The sequence below is a fragment of the Trachinotus anak genome, unplaced genomic scaffold (assembly GCF_046630095.1).
Source record: "Trachinotus anak isolate AG129_WGS33_773 ecotype Australia unplaced genomic scaffold, CSIRO_AGI_Tana_v1 ptg000018l, whole genome shotgun sequence".
In the NCBI taxonomy this organism is placed as follows: domain Eukaryota; kingdom Metazoa; phylum Chordata; class Actinopteri; order Carangiformes; family Carangidae; genus Trachinotus; species Trachinotus anak.
In genome coordinates this window covers 10,657,501-10,681,913 of record NW_027273869.1, presented here as the reverse complement: position 1 = coordinate 10,681,913, position 24,413 = coordinate 10,657,501, and the positions used below count along the sequence as shown (strand labels likewise).

General features: G+C 39.4%; 2 protein-coding genes and 1 long non-coding RNA gene across 4 annotated transcripts in view; 2 read left to right on the top strand and 1 right to left on the bottom strand.

The window, feature by feature from the left end:
• grm8a (glutamate receptor, metabotropic 8a) overlaps positions 1 to 24,413 on the bottom strand; it is a 294,574-nt gene that overhangs the window by 19,881 nt on the left and 250,280 nt on the right. The gene's annotated exons all lie outside the window — the stretch shown is intronic.
• LOC139635587 (uncharacterized) lies at positions 23,121 to 24,167 on the top strand. Its single transcript, XR_011694259.1, has 3 exons — positions 23,121 to 23,333; positions 23,588 to 23,649; positions 24,023 to 24,167. It is a non-coding gene; the product is annotated as an uncharacterized lncRNA (long non-coding RNA).
• Positions 24,209 to 24,413, top strand: part of LOC139635290 (C-type lectin BfL-1) — a 3,859-nt gene continuing 3,654 nt past the window's right edge. The window contains exon 1 of the mRNA XM_071502458.1: positions 24,209 to 24,388. Within this exon, the coding sequence (XP_071358559.1) occupies positions 24,376 to 24,388 (13 nt within the window). The 5' untranslated portion in view covers positions 24,209 to 24,375. The remainder of the gene's footprint in view (positions 24,389 to 24,413) is intronic.

The following is a 24,413-nucleotide window of genomic DNA, read 5'->3' as shown; positions in this document are numbered from 1 at the left end:
TATTACGTCATATGATAGACAGATGACTCATCCAATCACCTGCCAAGTATATTTTTTTCAAAGCACCGGCCTTTTTCCAAACAGTTTTGCAAACAAAGCTGTCCTAGCTGATGGTTCTGTGTAACAAACCATCTGGTGCATCAGGCTCAGAGTTCTGCAGCTGGGCCTAAGAATAGAGACGTCATCTTCCTGTACCAGAGCCAGAACCTTCCAAATGGCAACAAGTGGAGATATACAACTTGTTATACAGCCAAGTCACAGAAGTAAGAACTCTTAAATCAACATGTCTTGCTATTTGATATGACAAACATTAAGTTAACTGTTTCTGGAAACTGCAACACACAGCTTCTGGTCGCCTGATAATGATGTAGATAGGATGAATATGTGGGTCTCTATAGAAAACAAGTGAATGGGCATGATCAGACTGAATAATGCAGGGAAAAGGAGCAATTCAGTCGAATTATCAGGCTCCCACCATGTACAGTTTATACAGCTCCATTGTGATGGACTGAGCTCAGTAGTTTATGCTTTTATGCATAATTTGCAACACATGGATTCTGGTTTAAGCTTTTTGAGAATGTGTTTGAGGAGCACTTTTTCACATGAGATAGCGAGTACCAGCTACTCTCTGTCATGATATTCACTAATCTTTAAAGATAAATGTGCTGTCAGTTGGTTTCTTGGATTTGATGTTGAGACTTGAGAACACCACGTAAACACACAGTCTCCAGAAGAGATGTGAATCAAAATATCCAAAAAAAAAAACAGGAAGATGAGACTTCCTGTCTTTGTGCTTTTTGCACAACAAAAGCCTGATTTATAAACTGTCACTTGAATTATCATTGAGACTGTCAACTTCAAATGCCTCAATACCACACCTAGAAAAAAAAACCCTGTGTACTCCCTGTGTGCTAAAGTCCAAGTAGTCTTAGATATTGTTATTCATCTCCACCCCCCCCCCCAGATTTCTTAAAATAATCACAAAGTACTAATTTGTATTCTGGCTCAGAAATTGTTTCCGAAAAAATAGCAATTAGTTGTAGTTTTTTCATTGCGACACTGAGGAAGGTTATCTGTGTCGTAGCATGCAGACCCTGTTTGTGTGTGTATGTGTGTGTGTGTGTGTGTGTGTGTGAGAGAGAGCGACTGGAGTACATTTTCTCTGAGTGGAGTCTTTCCGGCAGTTTCACAGCTGAATCTGCAGTTGTTTTGTTTGTTTACAAGCCCATTCAGCTGTATTGCAAAAAAGTTTGCCCGTTATTTTTTTGATTAAGACCTTAGTCTGAAAATATTTCCCCTTGTTGTTAATCTATTCTAAAAGTTCTTCTTCAGTAGATCAAATTCAAAGCCCAACTAAAGCCAAACAGTCCTTATTCTTTCATCAGTGCCAAACTAACAAGGATAGTGAGGGTCTGCGTTGTGAACGCATTTCTATGCCTCGCATCAGTTTGTGAGAGTGTGTTTCACTTAAAAAAAAAAAAAAAGACAGACATCTAATTTCCGTAAAAATCTCCAAATGTCAAACTGGAGTGAAAGACTGATTTAACTTTTGTCACGGTGATCTTGGCAAACAGACAGCGTTACAGCTTCAGCTCCGGATTCACTCACAATGAAAAGAGACTCAGTGGAATCAGAGCAGAGATGAAACCTGAAGAAGCTTCTGGCAGTGAAACATGTTGTTAGCATGTCTGTGGAGCTCAGAATAGATGTCATGACTTGGATATTAATAGTTTTGGGTGGCACTTTTCCCTTTTTAAATTATTACTAAGAATATTGTGCCTCGTGAACATCTTATCTATCGTTTCCACATTACTGCAGCAAACTCTCAATGGAGAGACTCAAAAGTTGGTGCCTCTGCCGTCATTTTGGTTGCTTCCCTAGAGTACAAATCCAGTAAAACTATATATAGCAACACTAAAATGAAACATTCAGTGAATTTCTGTCTATAATAACACTGTTATAAAAACACAGGGAGGAAAAAAAGAAGATATGAGTGGGCAAATCCCTCCATCATCTTTTTCTCAGTTAAAAAAAAAGAAAAAAATCAATCATGCATTTACTTTCAAAACATGTAGTGTCTTTGTGTACTTCAGTTATTTTAAAGGTGCACATAATAATGAGAACAGTGTGATGGAATAGACTCAAACTATTGAGATATGGTATAAAGATAAATTAGAAATGAAAATCCCCCATTTCCCCGTCTAAGATCGTCAACAATAGTTTGTTTTTGGTCTTTATTTTTTCATCATTTACATTAAAGCTGAAACAATTAGTCAATTAATCAATTAACAACTCAAAAAGTGACAGCTTACAACAATTCTGGTAATCAGTCATTTCATTAATGTTTTAAAGGAGCTACTTGTAAGTTTTGCTATTGCTACATAGCCAGCGGCAGCATATAAGAGGTTATAATAGGCCCTCTGAGCAGTGACTCAGTATCATAAAGTGATGAGACGGTCCAACCAGGTTGGGGCTAGCTAGTTAGCATACTAACATCAGTAGAAGAAAATAAAGCATGGAAATAGAAGCAAAACAAAAGGGTTCATTTGCACTGCTGGAGACAGCTCTTGACTAGTAAAGGAGACTAAGTAAGTGACCAGTTAATTTTAGCCATGTAGCAATAGCAAAACTTTCAAATTACTCCTCTAAGTTACAAAATACAAATATTTAACAAGCTCCAGCTTTTCAAATGCGGAAATTTGCTACCTTGAACACCGCTAATTGAAAGCATTGATAGAAAACACGAAGTGGTAAATGTCCTTTTTTTCAACCATTTCACTTGCTCTCTTTCTGGCATGAGGCAAGAAAAACACAAGACAAACCACATATGAATAGCCCTGGAATTACACAAACACTGCCACTATAAAGATGAAATGGGAGCACTTAAGAGAAATAGACTGATATCTGTACACAAGCTTGGAGAAAATCCAACAAAATGATGTTTATCTCCTATTTATTGACCAGAATAACAGAAAATTGCTTGTGTTTTGCCTGAGGCTATGTTTGTGTGTGACTGAGAGCGAGAGTTGCACTGGAACGTACAGCAAGAAAAAGAGAAAGATCAAAATATTCCTCTAACTACACAATAGGAGCAAAAAGCTGAGGAAATCTGAGGAAGAGAAGCTGAAGCGGGAGAAGGTGAGATGCAACGAGAGGAGGGAGACAGAATTAAGGAGGGGATCTCCACTCATTATTCAGCAGGACCTCAATCAATTTTAAGCCTCATCTGGGTTGATAAAAAGAGGATATAACAAAAAAATACATTCAGGAATAAGATCATCCCTGAATTTATTGGAAAAAAAACCTCCTGCTAATCAATAAACTAGTGCTTCACTCCACACCGACAAAGCTCTAAAGCTCTAGACTCTGACAAAATGTATGTGCTGATAACATATGGGCTTATGCTGTTCATTTCCAATGAAATAAATGCACTAAAATATGTCTGTCCAGTGAAAATTAACCCTTTTTTGAAAAGCCTTTCACTGTGTTGTTTAGGGTGTGGGTAGGGCACTAATACCATGCCATTATTTCCTGTATATTAACTTTATGGAGAAGAGTCTTACAGCAGCTCTGTCCGCCATGAGGCACTGGGAGCTGTAAACACATGGAGATGTAAATGCCTTCTGTCTCTTAATCCACAAATCAATTCTTAACATCTTGACTGGGGATCAATAAAAGAAACGCGATTCTGGTTTTGACAGGTAACAGATTGGACGCTGCTGTGCGCTAAGTCCAACAAAAGGGAGCAAACTTGTTGCAGTTTCAAACTCCCAAATCTCATGAACAAACTTTTTTTCAAAGCTGTTATTGCCTCTGCCTGAGCTATTTCTAGCCTCAGATGAGTTCAAAAGCGGGTTTTATAGGACTGTTTAAGATAAAATAATAAGTTTCTGTCTAAGCTGCTGGTGCACCAGTGTGTGAGTTGAATGTTAGTTGGGAGCACCAAGGCTGTTAACACCAGGGAAAGCTTCCAGCCTAAACTGCAAGAGGGCTGTGGAGCAGTAACTCTCAACTGACTGTGGAGCATTGAGTGATTTTACAAGGAGCAGCAGTGTGTGCAGCAGCTGCAGCACCATGGAGGGCTCCGCTCCTCAGAGTGCAAGCACTTGCCTGCTGATCCGTGCGCTGTCTCAGGACACTGACTTCAAAACAGCAGCCAGACCTTTCCGTATAACATCACTGGGTTTCATTTCAGTCTTAGATGTTCAATTATTATCCAGGGACAGATGCGTGTGTTTTACCCAGTCACAGCATGTACTGTACTTCTTTCACTGTTAAATACTCACCACCTACACTGGAGTTAGCAACTGAGTCTCTTATGAGGGTGCCTCTAATAACTACTGAGTGAAGGGGAGAGCTAATTTACTTTGCTCACCCAGTTTTTTCAAAGGACGCAAACCAACAACCCTCTGCGCACAAGCTTACTGTGAGCTCTAGGCTACACCAGAGAAATATACCCTGGAAAGATACAAGATACAAGTCTGAATTGTAAGATTTATCCTTAAGAATGTAGCATATGTAAAATGGGAGGAGCCACAGATGAAAGTACAGTTGGTCTTAAATATTTATGTAAAAGTTTCTGAAAAATTGACTGCGGTTTGTTTGTCCATCCAGTATTAAGTCACAGAGAGTGCCAGACTTCAAAATCGGATTATGAGGTAAATATAACACCTATGCAATCACTCAAGCTTTAACCTTCACAACAAATCTCATGAAAACTGGTGAAACATTACTGGAAATGAAGCTGAACTTAATACTGAACTTAAAGCTACACCTCTGGGATTTCAGCCTATTTGTGTTATTCTGGTAAGTCTAACTGAAAATTTTATAAGAGCTAATAAGCCAAGAGCTTCAGCTAAATGGTCACCTTTTTTCTGTGATTTCTAAGTAGATTTATGAAAATTTGTCCTTGATGGCAAATTAATGCAAAAATCCCGATAATGTCCATATGAGATATAATCCAAACAATTTCTATTCATTTGTATCCCCAGCACACAGACTGCTGTTAGCGGCCGCTAGAGTTGCACAAGGCATTTGAAATAGGCCCTAAAGTCAAAAAGAGACAAAAACACGTTTCTCTCCCTCCCTCTCTCTGGTAGTTTCTCTTTCAGACGATCCCGTAATTCAGACATTCATCTGTCTGCCTCCATCTTCCAATTGATTTATCCTCCCTCCATATATCCACACAAACCTAGAGATCATCAAAGGGTGATACACCCATGGCTGAGGCAAACGAGCTGCTCACTATTTACACATAATGTAAAAATGAAAAAAAACTTTGAAAAGTCTCTTAAGAGCTGACACGATGTAACAATTACAGGCATAGTTTCAGCTCACCTGCCACTTAAAGTTCAGCAATTAAGGTGTCCTCGGGGATTTCTTTGGACCTGTATAATAAAGAGACTTGGCAATGACCTTTGCAGAGTTCACACCTGTTCAGAGGTCAGACTTACAAAGAGGCACCTAATTATTTCCACAAACGTACAAGTTAACATTGATTGCAGACTCACCACAAATTAAAGCCAGTCTTAATTGGCAATCTGCTAGACAGGCAGGCTCCTCCTCTTCTATTATTTCACTTTTATCTGTTAGCAAGGTGCTGTGATTTTCTTTTTTTTTTTTCTTCTAAAAAAAAGTGGAACTAATCAAGACAGAATCAAGACAGGCTGATTTCAGGTATGTCTGAGAACCTTTAAAACTTTGACTTTAAACACATACATCATACCTCAGTCCCAGACTCTACAAATTCAGTCACAATCAATACATTTTGTCTTGTTACCAGAGATGTTATGTTTGACAGTCAGATGAGTGGAAGGATAGAGAAAGACGATCCATAACTCAAAGGCACTGACGGAAAGCTGTGACTATAATCTGTGCACTTCAGTGTAGCATTCTTTTTTCTTTTTCTGAACCAGCACACATACATTCAAACGCACACATTCATGTACACACACAGACGCACACACACTCTTAGCCATTTGTTAAAGTGATTCATGAATAGCAGTATTGGGAACTGATGACTCGTAGCAGCCCCGATGTCATCCAAGCATCCTCCTTTTCCTTATTCACAGCTTTACACATTCTCATACACACACACACACACACACACACACACGCCAGCCCAACCATTCATATCCACCCCCATGTTATCCATTTTCATTTGCAGAATTTATACCCCGCACCGTAGCTCTTGGCCTCCTGCTTTAAATCCATAAGTTGATTCACAGCTCGTGCAACCAAGTATTGCTGTTGTTTTTTTTCTCCATATGATTGGTGGTTTACAGGTTTATTACTGGGTTTTGACATATCTTTGTCTGGGTCAGTGGGCTTATTACTGGATATACTGTAAATCCTCACTATGATTGACAGGGGATCATGACTGTGCTCTCTATGTCATACCTATAGAAATTGCTGTACAAGGCTGAGATGTATGCTGTGCTGTAGTGGTGTGGAGTGTTAGGCTGTTATTTGAAGGTATGGTTTGACATTTTGGAAAATATACTTATTTGCAACTCTCTGCAATAATGTGGTTAACCCTATTTTCCAAATATCAAACTATTCCTTTAAGTTGAATATCAGTAGAGTTGTATTCGTAAACCAGCCTCTTGGATCATGTGTGTTCACTGTCAAATTACCTGTCGATCTGAGTTCTATTCCTCACGTTCAGACATGAAAGTGACTGACTTTGAGTTGTGACCTAAAGAATAAAATTTGGATATGTCAAGAAGACTTTTTGTCAGGGTGTTTGGGCTCATCCTCAGGGGCAGGATAAGCTCTGACATCCAGGGTTTAGGAATAGAACTGCTGCTTTTTGCATGAAAAAAACCCCCAAATGAGGTGGTGCAGGCATCTGATCAGGATATCTCCTAGACTCCTCCCTCTGGAGGTATTCTGGGCATGTTCAACTAGGAGAAGACCTTGAGGCAGAACCAGAATACGCTAGAGGGATTACATATCCAATCCAACCTGGGAATACCTCAGGATCCTCCCCAGGATCTACTGTATCCAACGTCAAGAAATGTGGTAATATGGTCTCAGGCCCAGTGATGCAGGGAGGATCATTCAGCTCGGGCTTACAGATTGTTATTCAATCTAGTTAAATATCTGAATTTATGTTTGAATATAATTGTCTGACACTTTTATACTGCACCCCAATGACAACACTTCAAACCATACAGCGAGTTACCTAATGGGCTCCAGTTGGTTGAAGGCAACACATAAAGGAAGTGGAGTGAGTAGAGGTAATGACTCAGGCAGCCCTGAGCTCCAGAGGGGAGGGAGGGTGGGGGGCGGGGGGGGGCCATAAAGTCTGAGATTGATGGAGTTTTTTAATGTGTCCAGAGTCACATCTTGTTAAGGGCCCCTATAATTCCTACCAGTGCCTGTGGGATAGTATCACCTCCTCAAATCAAACTTCAGGTTTATGACAGTGAGAGATGGGTCAGAAAAGGACATTATGGCCGTGTTGACTTAGAAGCAGAGGCTTAAAAATGGCAGCTGCTTCAATATTCAACATATTTCGACACAGATTGTGACATGACAACAAGTGTGGCTCCGAGTAAGAAAAATCCACGGAATATAATCCATGATTTCCTTCATTAGCAATGTGATGTCCCTGTCTAAAACTATGCACATGAACAGAAGAAGCTGCAAAATTGATTTTATATCTCTGTTTTTGCAAAGGACACACTGAAGGGCACCTCTGCTACCTTTTTTTTTTTTTTTTTTTAATGGAGTGCCTACCCCAGTGGGTGAAACTGAGGTCAAAAGAGAGGACTGCACCAAACATAAAACGAAGTACAAAACTAGTGATGAGCAGGCACTAATCTCTACAACAACCCAAGGTCTAGTATTTGCATCTGGGAAAATGCAATTTTCTCTGAATGTATGTGTTTGTATGCTCTAATACCACACACACACTTACACAATAAAATGTCACTGGTAATGGTCTTTTTCAACTTCTTTGACTGTGACATTTTAAAATCTTTGGAAAGGCAAAGCCAGTTCGCCCCAGGGTGGCACAGTGAACAGTGAAACCGGCCACACTATTGTTTGCAATTTTAATTGCTAATTTGATAGCCAGGGACAAGATTAGATTTGGGCTTTAATTTTTCAAAGGAAAGGAAAATCGGTTGGTGCTTGTGCTCCCCAGAAAGGAATTCAGCTCTGCCATTCATTGTTGGTGGTTTTCTAAGCTGCATCGACTGTGGCACAACAGTGAATGACTCAGCAGAACAGAGGGCATCGAGAGAGAGAAGGCAAGGGAGCTGTTATCCAGAGAGGGGCTTCCATTCCAAACCTCCATCTGTTTCTACCCATTTGAATCAATATGAGAAAGGGCAAAAGCGATACCGAGGAAAGTGAACGGGAGGAAAGAACTGAAATGAAATTCTGGATCTTGTCTTGCAACACTTCCACAATGAGTTTCAACAAGAAACAAAGTTTTCCAGCAGACTTTGGGCTTCTTTGTTCCCCCCATGAGGCCCAGGACTTTTGTCTCCATCTCCCCGTGAGTCAGCAAAGCCAGCAAACTTAAGCACCAACCATTTGCCGACTCCGCCAATCCGCAGGGGGATGATGAAAATGGTTTTAACAAAACGGTTTCAGTCATCTCTTTTTCTGTCTGCTCGTGAGTCAAGCAGAGCCCCAGTCTTTAAAATAATAAGTGTGAGCAGTGGGAATTGGCCCTTCCAAAATATGAGAGAAGGGGTTAAATGCCAAAAAAAGAGGAAGAGAGCAGTAATAATAATGAGTATGGATTCATTTAAACAAATGAGACACTTGACATTTTAGAATTCCCAGGCTCAATTTGTAAAATAATTCACACATCTAGCACATATCTTCATCATATTATCAGGTCAGAGGCTTTAAAATTATAAAGAAGGCACAATGTACTGATATCCTCAGTCTTCATTTCATTTTTAATCTGATTCCAATCTGGTATAAAATGTAAAACTGGAAACGGTGTAAAGATTCTCAACATTTTAACCATTTCTAAGGTGACTTTTTTGGAGTATGTTGCAGCAGACTACAGAGTTGAGGCCACACATCATGATCAAAGACTGATTATTTGATAATGGTAATTAGTGAGGTTTTATAACACACCCTAATGAGAAAGCTGAAATCGTAATGTTCCATCAGGAAAGACCAAACTGAATATTTCAGCACTATCTGCAATGCTTTGAAGCAACCTAATTTTGTGAAGTGCAGAATTGGCAGGGGCAGATTAACATCTTAAACTTGTAATATTTGGTTGGCAGATAAGCACCCACACTACATGAAATATGAAGAAGTAAAGCTCACAGGGGGCATAATGAATGTACAGTGTGGATATTATTTTTCCTTGCCGACATGTGCACAAATGTTCATTACTGCTGAATTATTCTTATTTGTTGCTTGACTTTTGATTACTTGAGAGTATTTGGGATGTTCATGCTTACTCCCTTGTACCTGCGATTCTGATCATCATCAGTGCAATTAGACCCCAATAAATACAATATATTCTTTCATCTTTAGTACCAACAAGAGGACATCGTTGCACTTGTTGTTGTTTTTTAAAGCACCTCTAATGAATATTTGTATGAACAACTGATCAAATGGCTACATGTAAAATGAAAGTTACCACTTGTGGTGTAGTGAAGAAACCAAAGACCTTTTACCTTAATCTGCAGTTTATCTTATTGTTTTAGTTTCATAGCTCAGAACTTCACTGTTTTGGTTCACTCTCACTCTCATTCCCACCAGCTGATATGGCGAACATCATTTGATGATTTAATGAAGTCCAATATTTATTCTCCTGTTGGCTCTATTATGGTCTCCACCAACTCAGGGGGGAAATAACTGGCTCTTTAGATGCTACATACTCCATTATGCTCTCTAGCCAGTAGCTAACTTTTTCTGTCTGGTAGTGTACAGTGGGTTTGTTAGAGTTTTTTCTCTGAAAATAGCTACCTGCTGTGATTGGTAACCAAAACAGTAAAGTGGCAGGTTGTTAGATCAAAACAATGAGCTGAAAGATGCTAAAATGCTCAGTGGAGCTAAAAGGAACTGCAGAGTCAGGGGATAATTATCTGTGAGTTCGTCAGCAGCAACGACTTTCATTTTACATGTAGTTATTTGACCTATTGTTAATATAAACAACCTGGTTAGTGCCGCTTTAAGTTTGCATAGTCCCATAACAGCTGGTCAATGCCAGGTAGAAGAGGGTAGGTCCATTGATAATTATGCCACTATGAATGACTGCGGCTGCACAGTCTCTGTCCCACACTAACAAAAGAAGAAAGAAAAGTCTATTCAGAGAGAGTGAAAAGACACCAACAGAGATACACTGAGCATGAAAGATGAAAGAAAGAAGGGGCAGGGCAAAAATCTAGTCTTCTGACTCTTTAAAGATTTTAATCACAGCTTTCACTGAAGATGCCACAGTGGTGAGACAGAAGGGGGGAGAGCCATGAGAGGGATGGAGTTGCACAGAGACATATCTAGGTGTTATATAAGTCAGAGAATGACTGAGTTTCAGCAAAATCTCACTGATTTACATTGCACAAAATTAGCTGGGACCAGTGCAGATCTGGGCCAGTCAGCTTTTCAGAAGGAAACACAGCCCAGGCTGGTAGAACAGGCGCAGTGCTACTGTTCAACATCCAGAACAACAATGCCTCTGAAGCATTTTTCCTGGATCACTGGCAGTTTATGAATAGCAAGGCATGGAAGCAGAACCTGAATTATTATAAGCAGAGAGAGAAACAAGGCGCAGAGAGAGAGAGAGAGAGGGAAGGCACAAAGGCAGGTGAGACGACAGATTAAGATAGAAGAGGAAAGGCGGTGATAATAAAGTTAAAGACTGATAAAGTTGCAGAGTTGCACTTGTCAAGAGTGAGGAAGTCAGAGATAGAGAGTGAGAGATTCATTTTGAGAGGGGATTACCTCAGCGTTCAATGTAGATCCTCACCTTACAGATATGCAGGTGGAAAATATTGCACTGACTGGAACAGTATAATCCGGCTCTAAACATAGACACAGCAGCAGGAATGTTGATCTTTTTTAGCTTTGCTTTAAAAACCAGATATATGGAAATATAGCCAGGTATGGTGGCAGAAAAGAAAAAATTTGACTGAATAACACAAAGAAAAGAAAAACATTATCCATTTAGTGCTGATGCAAACACTTACTCCAATAAGTCCTCTGCCATTGATTTCACAGCCAGAGAGAATTTGTGTTCGATACGCAAGTTATTCAGCACGACCATTCACTGTGACCATCTCAGCAAGGGTAAATCAATTAAAGTTAAAAATCAAATCTCATTTAATTTTGCCAGGCCAACCCCCTCAGCAGGAATTTGTGTCAAAGAAAGTTAAAGGTTCAGAAGACCGAGGAGGGAGAGGAGGATTCAAAAAAACAATGGAGGGAGTTTGAGAAAAAGCAGAAAAGCAATGTGCAAAATATAGAGACGTGTGGATAGAAAACACAGAGACAGTGGAGCAGAGAGAGAATGAATGCAGTGAAAATGTGCTTTTCTTTAGTCAGAGCAGGTCAAAGCTGAGCTCCAGCTTCAGAATGACAAAACTTTTTTTCTTGTTTTGTCAGTCATGAGCAATCTGGGTCTTTTTGTTTCTCAGTTACGACAGGTTAACAGTGAAGTGGCTTCTGAAGAGCCATACTCCATACATTACTGGATGACTGGTGGCACACATGACTGCATCATTATATAAGGACAGTACATGGTGTGAACAATAAAAAAAAAAAAAAAAACGATTCTCAACAGCAGTAATCAGATGTTTATTTCTACAAAACTGGATCATTTTGTAGCCAACTCATCCCTGTTTCAGGTCGATTCTACTCCAAACATGTACAATGTTGGTGTGAAACTGGCACAGGAAGCTGAAAGTGAACTTCGTGGTCCTCTCCTCATGCTACAGGGATGACGTATTTTTGGAAGTTAGCATCACCCTGGTTCAGTAAAAAGCCACTGGGATTTTTACTGAGGGCTTTTGGGTTGCTGCAGAAAATAAGTTCTGCGACAAAAAGAAGTTCATATTTACAAATTTTGCTCAGCATGATAATCTTCACAAATTAACACTTTTCCTTTTTCTTTTTTTTTCTGGCTTTCTATGCCTTTATTTAATACTTACAGTGAGAGAGAGACAGGAAAGTTTGGGAGAGAGAGAGGGGATGACATGCAGCAAAGGGCCTTCGGATTTGAACCCTGGTCCACTGCGATTAGGACTAAGCCCAAATGGTACGTGCTCTACCAGGTGAGCCACTGTGGTGCCCCTAAATACACACTTTTAAGACTTTTGCCCCCGGAATAAAATCGCTAGACGGAAAAAGCTAATGTTAGGCTATAAACGAACTACAACACAGTCGCATGACTACAACATCACCACTGCTAACCTTTTGACTTGTAGTGTGATTTATCTCTTACCTCTTCTACAGAAGCCTTTCCTCTTACAAAGTTAACTAAAGTTTGCAAATGATATTTGTTTATATCACAATTTTTGTATTCAGGTTAAACTCTAGCCTAAGTGAAGCTGATTTCATAATATACTACTGCTTTTATAAATCAGTAAAACTGCAAACCTTCTGATTAAGCAAAATTGAGTATATTTGCAAATATACTGATGAAGGAAATTTCAGTGTTTCAGCAAACAGATCAGAGAAAATCTCACTCAATGTTTTTTTTTTCACATTTCACTTGATCTTCATGTTTGGTGTCTTTGCATGCATAAGAACATGAGAAAACCTTGAAAATCTAAAAAGTGAAGACAAAGGGAAAAACAGAGGCAAACAGAAGAGGTAAGACAACGCTGTGTGTGACATAAGAGAAAGAATGAGCTATACAGAAGAGAGACAAAAAGTCAGAGAGACAGACATACTGAGAACGACTAAGAATGAAGCCAGAGACTGGGAGAGACGATGGGTCAAAAGCAAGGAGAGAAGAAAAGAAAAACGAAAAGGGTGACAGAAAAAGAAAGAGAGTCAGAAATATACAGTGCTAAAGAAAAACAGAGCTGAAATGACAGAGAATGTCAGTGAGAGACAGGGTGAATAAAAGATGGAGAGAAAAGAGATATTTTCTAAAAATGAGTGAGAATGAGAGAAAGTTCTGCTGAGAAAGTAAGTGATGAAATGGTCGGCGGCAGATCGTGATCAAAAGAAGTACAAAATTAATAAAAGAGAACAGAAAAACAAAAGTATGAGAAAGGCTGAGGGCAAAAAACAAAGGGGAGGGCAGTGAGACACAGCAGGCTTCAGGTTGGATGTGAGCCATATTAATTTGTCAGTCTGTGTACTAGTGATGAAACTGATGGATGAGACCCAAGGGACCCCTAACTTTTGTAACTACACCACAAAGAAACTCCGACACACACAAACATAGACTTACAGATCTATCCTGGATGCATCACTAACTTCAGCTTCGAGACCTGTTGTTGTCATCTTTAATATCACCCATCAGCTGTATTAATTACATTATTTTTCTATGATTAATCATGGAGCCAATGTAAATAACTACTCTGAATGAAAAGTAGCATAAGCCTTCTCAAAAATCAAAAAAATCACTAAATGTCACTAGATGATATATTGAGCTAATTAGCAAATTCATGATGTCATTGCATCAAATCAGGATTCTGCCTAGTGTCAGTCTGTTTGCTTCTCTCCTAGTCTCTGTGTTCACGTAAACAGTGTTTTAATACATCTAAATACCAATACCAAGGTATGAAACAGTGACTAAAACATGACTCATTAAACTACACTGGCAGTCACTTCCAAGCCATTTCCGAGCTGCTGCTCTGCACTGCTGCAATCCTGATTTTATAACCACAACATACAAACAGCCAAAAAGTTGCTGGATTCGTCACTAGGTGCTTTTTGAAAAGAAAAAAAAGTCCCTGAGGGGATCTGACATGTCAGTAAATCTAGCGACTAAGGCACTAAGATGGCAGCAAAGCGTTTAAATGCCCCCCAGATGACGTAACAGAAACTGTTTGCGTTATTTCATTTTGGGGCTCCAACTGACCAATGGTGAAACAGTCAATCAGTCAGTCAGCAACATTCATGATTATAGGTCAGTTGTGGTCCAGCAATAAAACAAAAGGTCATAAATTATTGTGAAAATGCAAAAACAATGAAAGAAAAACTTAAAACCAGAAGAAGTAGAAATAGTGTTAAAATGCCAAAAAATTATCCAAAGAATTTTCTAATTTAAAATTAGAGTTTAAAAAGACATCGATTAAAAGAGAAACTACAACCAAAAGGCAAAAGGTGGAATTGGTACAGCAGGATCAAATAATTAACTGCAGTGCACACTAGCAGCTTTTTGTTTTTTATCTGCAGAGCTACACTTTTGTGTCCCTCTCTTCCACTGACATAACTTTCTTTGTGGAGAAAAAAATTTCTTGAGTGGACTGAGTTAGCCATAGATGCTGTTCGCTTTTTTCACAGCAGGAGGCAATTACTGAATGAAGTGCAGACTTGTTTGATTGGACAGTAGTAGGATGGGAACTTGCAGTGTGAAAAATGTGCTCAGACATCACAACAAGACAGACACGCGATTTCCAACCAGTGGCTTTGGCTGAATCATTTAACGTTTTAAAAATGATTCATAAAACGTAACTGTACTGCAATACATATCTTATAAATGACTCATACATTTGTGAGTGGCATGTGATGTGATGTACTTTCTCAATAGTCATTATTTTGAAAGTAGGTTTTCACTTAAATCAAAATGTGCTTCCAAGGGGCTCCAAAATATCGTGCAGATAATGGTTCCACTGTTTCAAAGATAGTGTAAAATCAATATTATTTTCTCCCATTTAAAGCCTGTTCTGGAACGACTGGTCCTACCATTAAAGGGGAGCCAAATAAATCACTGGCACAAATGAACTGTAAAATGAATTCGTCTACAGTTTTTTATCACTTTATCATTAACTTTAAAAGTAAAGCCGAACCGCACTCTAGACTGACAATTTTTGATAGACTTATAGTTCCGGACGATAACAGAATAAACATCTTTGGGAGTCAGTGAGCATTTCTAAAAAATGCTCTCATTATAACAAAAGGTTTAGTCTTTTTCACCAATGTAACGTGCCATGACAAATCTTTTCCTCTCTCCTCAGTATAATGAAATCTTTGACAAAATGCAATAGATGCATCCGTGTTTAATACGACTAGCAAAAAATATCATCGATTTCCAGATCTTCCTGTCCTTTTGATATAATACAGCCCATCAAAGTAAAGTCTGGCAGTAAATGTGTTTGCCTCATGGAAGAAAAATAAGCTAAATAAAATCATTCCTAATTGGGCCATGAAAAAGCTGAATATGTGAGTTTTGTTAATTAATGCCTGTTGTTTTCTCAGTCGCCGGCCGCTATTTCTCAAGAAGGGAGAGCAAAGCCAGTTTCTACTCTTCATCTCTTCTGCTTCTGCCTAATCCCTCCTGTCTGACATCCAGTATGTTGCAGTTCCTCCACATCTCACTCCCTGTCTTTCTCCCTTTTCATCCTCACTGCTTCCCTCTTTAGTTGCTCTAAATCATTCATCTCATTTCCTTCCTTCTGACTTACTTCTAGCCCAGGTTGCCTCTCGTCTCTCACGCTCCTTGTCTCTGACACTTGTTGACTTCCCCTCGGCACGTCTCCTTAGGGAAATCCCACTGCCACCTTAAGTGCCTTTCCGTTACTCTGAAAACTCAGGGGAACTTTTGTGAGATCAAGCCTTCGAAGGCTGAGGGAGTAAGTCGACAACTATAGGCATCCTCAAGGGGTACATTGCACTCAGAGAATGTGTTGTGAACATTCAATTTCCTCTGTAAAATGAGCCAAGGCAGATCTGATAATGCGTCATCATATTATCATTATATAAAAAACAAACACATTCAGAAGATTTAGACGGTATAAAATATTTTTCAGTGTGTTTTCTCTTCCATTTCAATGGTTTTCATTCTTTTCAGATGGAAAATGAACAGTAAATCATTTTATTTCTTTGTCACAGAAACTTTTTCATTGATAATACAGGTGCAGGTGGATGATGTGTTCAAGGACGCAGGAAAATTGAATAAGGTTTTGCCCAAAAAGCAAAATATGAAATGTATGGCCAGCCGGCCTTTTCTCCCCACAATTATGTAATTTATTTTTTTTTTGCATGAAGCGTGGATAAGCTGTACGCCATCTCCCCCCTCCTCCTCACAGCTTTGTTCTCTGCCTCCTCTACACTTTCCTGCTTGGTTAAAAGCACACTGTTTCCATAGAGACGGAGTTACTGCCTGACAACTTGTGGTCAAGGAAGTGCGAGAAGGAACAAAGTAACAGCAGTCAAACATTAAAAGTTTTCTATTGTTATGCTTCAGGGACCCTAAACAGAAGCGGCTGAAGTCAGAGTGGGTCCCACTGCGTGTCCACGGTTCCAGCCATGGGATGAAAACACCACATATCTGGAAATATTCAATATTAGAACACAAGAGCTAGAAAGCTGTGGCACAAGTGGAGGAAATACATCTCAAAAAACGTGTTTATTGTTATCTTCAGTTCATTATTAAGGTGACAGTGGTGGCAGTGAAAAGGTCGCGGGGTCGTCTCAAATACTAGCATCCACCTCTTGGAAACAGACAGCAAGAGAGACGAATGAGCAAGAACAATACACAAGTGAAAAGCCCTGACAATTTACAATTTCTAGACTAAGCTGGTGCCATCAAACTCGAAGTCTCACAGAGGATTAATCACAGAGTGCGTGCCTTCCGCTCTCAAATCAAAGTGAGCAGAAACAGCTTCCACTGCTTCCTGTTCTAGTGTCAGAGGAGAGTGACTGGCAATCAGCAGCTTCCAGCCGCAGCCACCTCTTAGGGCAATACACACACACACACACATGCACACAGACATACCCGTGCGCACACAGAACCTAAAAGCAAGCCACAGTCCTGGCTAAATGTCTCACAGCACTTCTGTGGGTAAAATGGCTTCGCCTGCTGTTGAAGCCAGTTGACATCTCCCTTTATCCATCAGCTTTCTCCGCCATTGCATCAGTACCCTGGGTCACTGTGGCCTCACACCTACACAAGGGGGTTGGCAGCAGAGCGTATGCGTGAGTGCGTATTGATGCTTGGCTTACACCCGCCGCACACTTGAAGACAGCATGAATGCTCGCGCACATTTCAACACAGGCTCCGAGCATGTTCGACCTCACTTCAAACACACGCCAACAATCTGCGGGTGCACTCACACGTCAATACTCACAAAGAGCCTGATTCAGACTTCGGCTAAAGTGACATGCTTACACCCTGCTGTGCCGCTTACATGTGTGCCCTTTTAAGCATCGATGCAGTGTCTGACTTGGGATTAAGTCCCTCATGACCTCAGTAGCCTAAAACTACACGCCTATCAAATTGCTCTAAAGTTTCGTATTCTAATAATTGCCGAGTATTAGATGAAGCTGAGAGTTGAATTGAAGATGAACCTTTTACCAAGGATCAATGAGCTTGCAATTGGTGTTTCATCCAGACAGCTAAGGTTTCATGTTTTGAGAATTTCAGATATCCACCTCTGAAACTTTGGGACCATTTCTTTAATTAAAAAGTAGTTCCAGTGGTTTGGTTTGTGTTTCTTCTGAGCAACACAGACGTTTCCATCCATCTCCACTGTATCTGGTTGGTGACAGAAACTGAATACCTCTTTGTGATTCGGTGTTTACGGATACTTTAAATTAGATATTTGTGAGGTTTACTATTGCTATGTAACCAATGTTAGCATTAACAGACGTTTATTTTCCAGTCTAGAAGAAACACCGAGTTCAGCATCAAACTTGTTTTGCTTCTATTTCTATCAATTCTTTTTCTTCTGCTGAAGTTAGCATGCTAACCAGCTAGTCCCGGCCCGGTCAGACTGTCTTGTCACTTTCCGATACCGAGTCACTGTGGCGTCCAAGCTGCCCTGAAGAAGTAGCACTGCTCAGAGGGCGCATTATGTATTATCATCAGCTCTTGTATAGTAAACGCAATGATAGCTGAAGCTCATACCAAAACTGGGCAGTAAACAGCTGTTAATGTTATGGTTAGCAAAATTTACTAATAGGTCCTTTTATGTTTTATGTTTATGTGCTTTTATGTCATATTATTTTTGACATTTAAACTTCCACTGAATTCTTGGAATGCTCACGTGCATTGATTTTTTTTTTTTTTCATCTCTTGCCTGATTCCCTCACACAACTATCAACAGACAAGCCTGTTCAATAATTAAGGCATCATAAAATGAGAAAAGGAGCACAACCAGGATGCACAGTGAGTGCGAAGATATTAAATGTGAATGGACGGGGCTTGAATCACTGAGGATGGCTGTCTTTTGAAGATGATTTACTGTCATCACATATCTTATATTGCACTGATACGACTTCAGGTAATGTGCCCTTTCCATCATGACACTGGGTGCTGTGTCAGCCAAATACACTAGTGTTTCAGGGGGATATATCTGCTCCCTGTGGCCTGATGTGCACTACTGATGGCTTAAAGTCTACAAGCAGAAACAGAGGGAAAGTGTTACAGACTGTATATGTGCTGTTATCAGGGTACAGTGCTCAGAGGAGCCTTTTTATACAGAAAAACATGACAGGAATATGGTCATAGGGGATGAACAATGTATTTGGACTACTTTACTGAAAAGAAGTTGTTTAAAAATTCACGGTTGCATCTGTTTAATCTAAAAACTCAAGTGCTTTGTGTAAATACTTAACTGATTTAAATGTATGTACCCATTCTCACCAAAAGTTTTTGCAAACTTTTGCAGTTCAAAGATTATTATACTTGTGACAATCGTCTTGTCCCACTTCTGTCATTTCCTGGAACATTTCGAATATGAAATAAGTGCATTTACTGTTTGTTAGTGTTTAATATTGAGGATTGGAGTGTGTGTTCTTACATATGTATCTTTAATGACGCCCTAGTCTCCTCTAAATCCATTAGTCACCTTTTGAAAGTCACCTACTGAAATTCAAATGTGAGACCGTGTGCAGATAAATGAATGTAACGCTGTTCCCAATCCCTGTTTATGCATGTGGCTGTAGATGTACTGTGTAGAGATGAATGTGAGTTGATGAACACACAATATGTTTCAGTTTAGTCTTGTTTACCAGCGTGTGGTATTTTATTCACCTTTCACTGTGGCAGGAACTACCACAGAGGCAGTTTTGTTTATGTGTGTCTCTGTGTGGACAGATTGTTGTCAGAACATTTTGTCACAACTATGCAAGATGCAGTCACGAAACTTTTCAGGTGAATAGTTGAGATCAAAGTTAAATTTTGGACTAGAGGATGCAGCAAGTTTTGTTTAGATGAAACTTTAATGGACTTTAGAAGGACAGAAGGAGAATATGAACTATCATAGTTTCATTCTAAAACTAGTTGTTTCGTATAATTACGGGGGGGCCATTACAGACATACACTACCAATTTTAGAACACCTACATTTTCCAGTTGTTACTAAAATGCGTACTCTGAAATAAAAGCATAAAACAAATAAATCATATTAAAGAAAGATTTAAAAAAAAAAGAAGAAAAGTAATAATGGAATCTTAAATCCTGAAGTTAATCTAAATCAGAATCAGAATCAGAATCAGAATCAGAATCAGGTTTATTGCCAAGTATGTTTTCACGTACAAGGAATTTGTTCTAGTGAATGGTGCAGAGCGCACCAAAACACCGAGGCAGCCATCTGCGGCGCCATTTAAAAAGGAGGAATGGGGAAAAAACAAGTGGAGAGGAGAGGAGAAAAAAATAACAGAACCCAAACTATACTCCTGGGGGGGGGTACAGTGTGGGATTCGGGAAAAGGGGGGAGGAGGTGATTCCAGTGCAGACAGGCAGCCAGCCGCAGCCGCTGCCATTTAGGCGCAGCTATCGGACCCCGCCCGCCACGCTGGATGGGAGGAAGCGGCGAAGGCGTGGGATGGGGTTGGGTTGTGAGTTGCATATGTACATGTAAGAGGTGTCCGTGAATGTGTGTGTGTGCATAGGCCTGGGGAGTCGCTTCGTCTAGTTCACAATCAGTGCCTCAGTTCGCAGGGTGTCATCGCGATAACACAGCAAGTTGCCATGGAGACATCCTTGATCGGTTCCTGGACGGAGTCAACAATCCACAGGTGTCCGTGGAGGAGGGGGGGGGGTAGGAGTAGAAGCGTCTCACTGCAGCGATCTCGTGGGGGAGTTGTTCCAGCACCGGTCTTGGCCAAGGCCGGTGCTGCGGGGGCCGGAACGCAGATTAGATTATGATTGTTTGGGTTAGGGCGAGCAGTCGTATTTCAATAGACACGGCTTACTCTGTTAGTCCATTCTGGTCATCTCCATCCATTCTCCTTTCCAAAGCTGCAAGCTTCTCCAAGATGTGACCCATGTTGCGATTTATGACCACAGTCTGAGCATTAACAGCTCCTTCCAAGGTGGTTCCCAAGTTGCGGTTCACAATCACAGTCTGAGTGCTTACAGCTTTACTCACTCCATCAATTATGTCGGGCAGCGTGGGGATTTGGACTGCTGTCACCGTCTTCCGAAAATTTTGGACTCATTCAGTATCCGAACACAGTTGTGACCTTTTTTACGCTAGAAATAAAACTTTTCTCACCATTCTGATTCATCTTTTTTCCTGCAGTACAGTGTTGTCCTAATGATGCATCAAAGGGTGCAGTAAGTTTGTTCCAACACTGCCTTTGCACAGAAAGGTCGTTTGTATGTCAGCGACCTGTAGAAATTGTTCCCATTAACTTTTGAGGTTTCATTTACTTCCATTGCTGCAAGAAAGATGTAAGTTAACCAATTTCAATTTCAATCACTGAAAAGGGCCTGTTTTCTATGAAAGTTACATGATTTTTCAGTTTTTGGTAGTTTAACCTACATTTGTACCATTTAAGGTTATTCACTGGACTTTGACAGCTTAAACTCCAATAACAACTGAAAAAGTGCATTTGATCACATAAAACACATCATAATTAAAGTAATACTACTGTACAGCTGGTAGACCCGAAGTCTACACAAATAAAAGACAATCTGGGCATGATGAAGTTTTGGCTTTAAGATGAATAAAGATATCAAATGACATCTAAAAATAAAATTCACAGATCTCAAATAGAGACATAACATTACCATGACCTTTAAAACCCCTCTGTAAGTCCCAAGGAAAATATTAACCAAAAACAAACTTTAGTTGAATTTACATATCATCTCCTGATATACAGGACTATTCATAGACACCTACAGTATGTGTCTGATGTCTCCACTGCAGGTGCCATGATTTGAATACTAAACAAATATGTCTCTGCTAACAACAGTATACCTGGTGACAGATTAACTGTGCTACAGCTCTGCGTGGTTTGATAAGATGTACAAAAACACTTTTTGGCAAAAGTTTTTAAACTAAAACTAAAAAGACAAAATAATCCATAAGACATAATGAAAACCTAGTTGTTTTGGGCCAGTCATAAGGAAAATTACAGAAAAAAAGGAGTTTGTATAACTTTAGCCATATATACTTAGCCATATATTACATTCATAAGGAAGTTGGTCTATGCAGTACTGTTGTATCAAAGTATACTCATAGAAAAGCTAATGGGCACCACTTTGATGGTTGGAATCTCTCTTTTTAAGTCTGTTTGTCAAATCCAAATCTGGCCCTCTCCTATAAGGAGACAAATACAATACAATTACATACATTTAATTGAACTACAGTTGATAGTCTAATAGAAATGGTTTATATCCTTTCCAAATAAATTGAGGTCTACTCCACTCCCTTTACACGGAATAGTAAAATTTCAAGGTACACTTGCTCATTTGGAAGCACATCAAGTGAAAATGTCACTAAATCCCCCAATTAATACACACTCAGTGGACACTTTGTAAGATGCACAGCAGCACGTCACTTCACTGCACACTGAGTCATGTGTAACTAACCTGCAGGTACAGTCCATAAAGCAGTCAGAGAGGGTGAAGAGGCTCAGGCACTGTTACAGCTGTGACAACACGTAAGACACAGGATTCATTTTCATTACAATAGAATTCTTGGTGCAGACTGTGACTCACGTTGCTCTGAGATTTCAAACCTCTGCAATGAAGTACAAAAACTAGAAGATAGAAGGAAGGAGACTATGTACTCTGTACACAGAAAAGTACTCCCTAGTATTTGAAAATGAAGTCAAACTCTGCTCAGATCAAAGCTCATCAAACTATTGTGTACTTTGTCCCATCCATCCAGCACTGTAACGACAATATGTGTTATTAGATGAGGGCCTGCTTTTACACACACACACAAACACACACACACACACACACACACACACACACACACACACACACACACACACACACACACACACACACACAGAGCATAATCATAGGCTCTAATGGCACACAATGCTTGCTTGTGAGTTACAATTGCACTTCAGGAGACACAAATTTTATAATATTTTGTATTTCTTTTATATTTAATACTGCACTTGCAGTAATTTGTGCATTTCCCATAATTGTCTATTCCCTGTTGTGCATTATTATTTACAGGGGAAAAATAAAACATATTTAGTTAGTCATGACTGGGAATAGTGGAGGCAGCATGTAGAAGTATTCATTGACATTTAACAGCATTATTTTAGATAGTGGAGAAAACCACTCACTTTTAATAGTCCCACTGTCTGTGAGCATTATTAATGATAGACAGTTTATAAATACAAGGAGATATGTTGAAAGGAGAGCGTGAAGGAAGTCTTCACTTTTTCTGGCCTTGTTTGCTCGTTTCCCCAAGGTTTTCTCGCTCAATAATCAGACAGTATTGTCTTTTGTAATTTTCTAATGACATTAGTGACATGTAATTTATGCAAGTAGCCTTTCCAGGAAATATAGTGTTGGTTACTGGAAAAGAGGAATATATATAAGCAAATAAACAGATGTACCCTTTGTGTGTATAAGCTGCAGAATAATTGGATACCTGACCCTTTTGTCCATACCAGTATGCATTATGTTATGTTTTATGTATTGGTCTAACCAATGTTCCAAGGCCTACTCTGAGATTCTTTAGTCTTCATTATGTATGTTGGTGTTATATATTTGCTGCCAGCGTGTGTTGCTTAGTATGAAAACTTCAACCAAAAAGGAGAAAATGACATATTTAGTTTACTTTAACTCAAGTACAGTGTGACCTTACCTAGCTTTAGTTAATTATCAATCTTTTTGCCATCTCTGTTTTGACTATGTAAACATGTACAAAGAAGCTGGTGCCTTTAATTAGCTTATGTCACCCTGACACAGGATAAAAAACCTGACACCGAAGCAAAATCACCAAACTGACAGCACTCTGGCCCTGACCTTGGCAGGTAAGAGACTTTTTAAAACCACTGGGAAAAAAAAAAGAATGTAATACATAACCACCGTTAGGATTAGCTAAATTTTAGTTAGGATTGCTGAATTTAAACCCAGTGGACACAGTGTGTGCATGAGTTACAGTTAAAAATGAGGGATTAAACCTTTTTCTGAAACTATATCTTGATGTTTTTCCTCAGTACGATTCCCACCTTTGTTAACAACATGTTCAGTTACTCATTTTGTTATCTCTCTGCTTTTCATTTAGTCTTTTCACCATGAACTTTATAACTGTGAAGATGACCCTTGTGTTGTTCATGCTGTGTTCAGGTAAGGATCTCCCTATGGTATTCAGTGGGTGTTTTGTGCACACAGTCTATGCATGCCAGTCAACACGTTTAGGACCTCCTAATATTTCTCAAAGCCAATATCTTGTCATTAGTCGTTTTGAATAAGACAGATTTCTGCATGCTGCCCTCACTATTCCTGTTTTGATAACAAGCAACAACTGCACTAATTAGTTATGTATAAGCATAAGAGAGGTTTTGTAGTCAGTGTATGACATATTGTCTTCATTGTATTTAAACTTGGGGACACTTAATTTTAAAAGTCCAGTAGTTCATAATATTGTTGTTTTTTATAAGCAGTAAAGTTTAAGCAAGTGAAGAATAAAATATTTTTTTGTCTTTGTCCATTTTTACAGGATTTGTTCACTCAACGTTTGCATTAAATCGTCTACGAATTTTCAGCTTCCCTAAAGTGAATGAGTCTACATGGGACAAGTCATTAAATGAGTGTAAAAATGAAAGTGGATCATTTGTAACTGTGTATGATGAAGACGACATCAATTTCTTGTTAGACATTCTGAAATACCCACAAATATTCTTCTGGCTTGGTCTGCATAGGAGTCGATTTAATGTTTCCACTTGGTCAAATGGCGTCCCTTACACATTCAGTATCTCAAATGGGACTAATGTAACAAATGGGAGGCAAATATGTGAAGGTATTGAAAATAACACATGGACAGGTTGTAACTGTTCAGAAGAAAAGCATTTCATGTGCTACAAGGGTAAGTTTCAGCATACACCATTTGA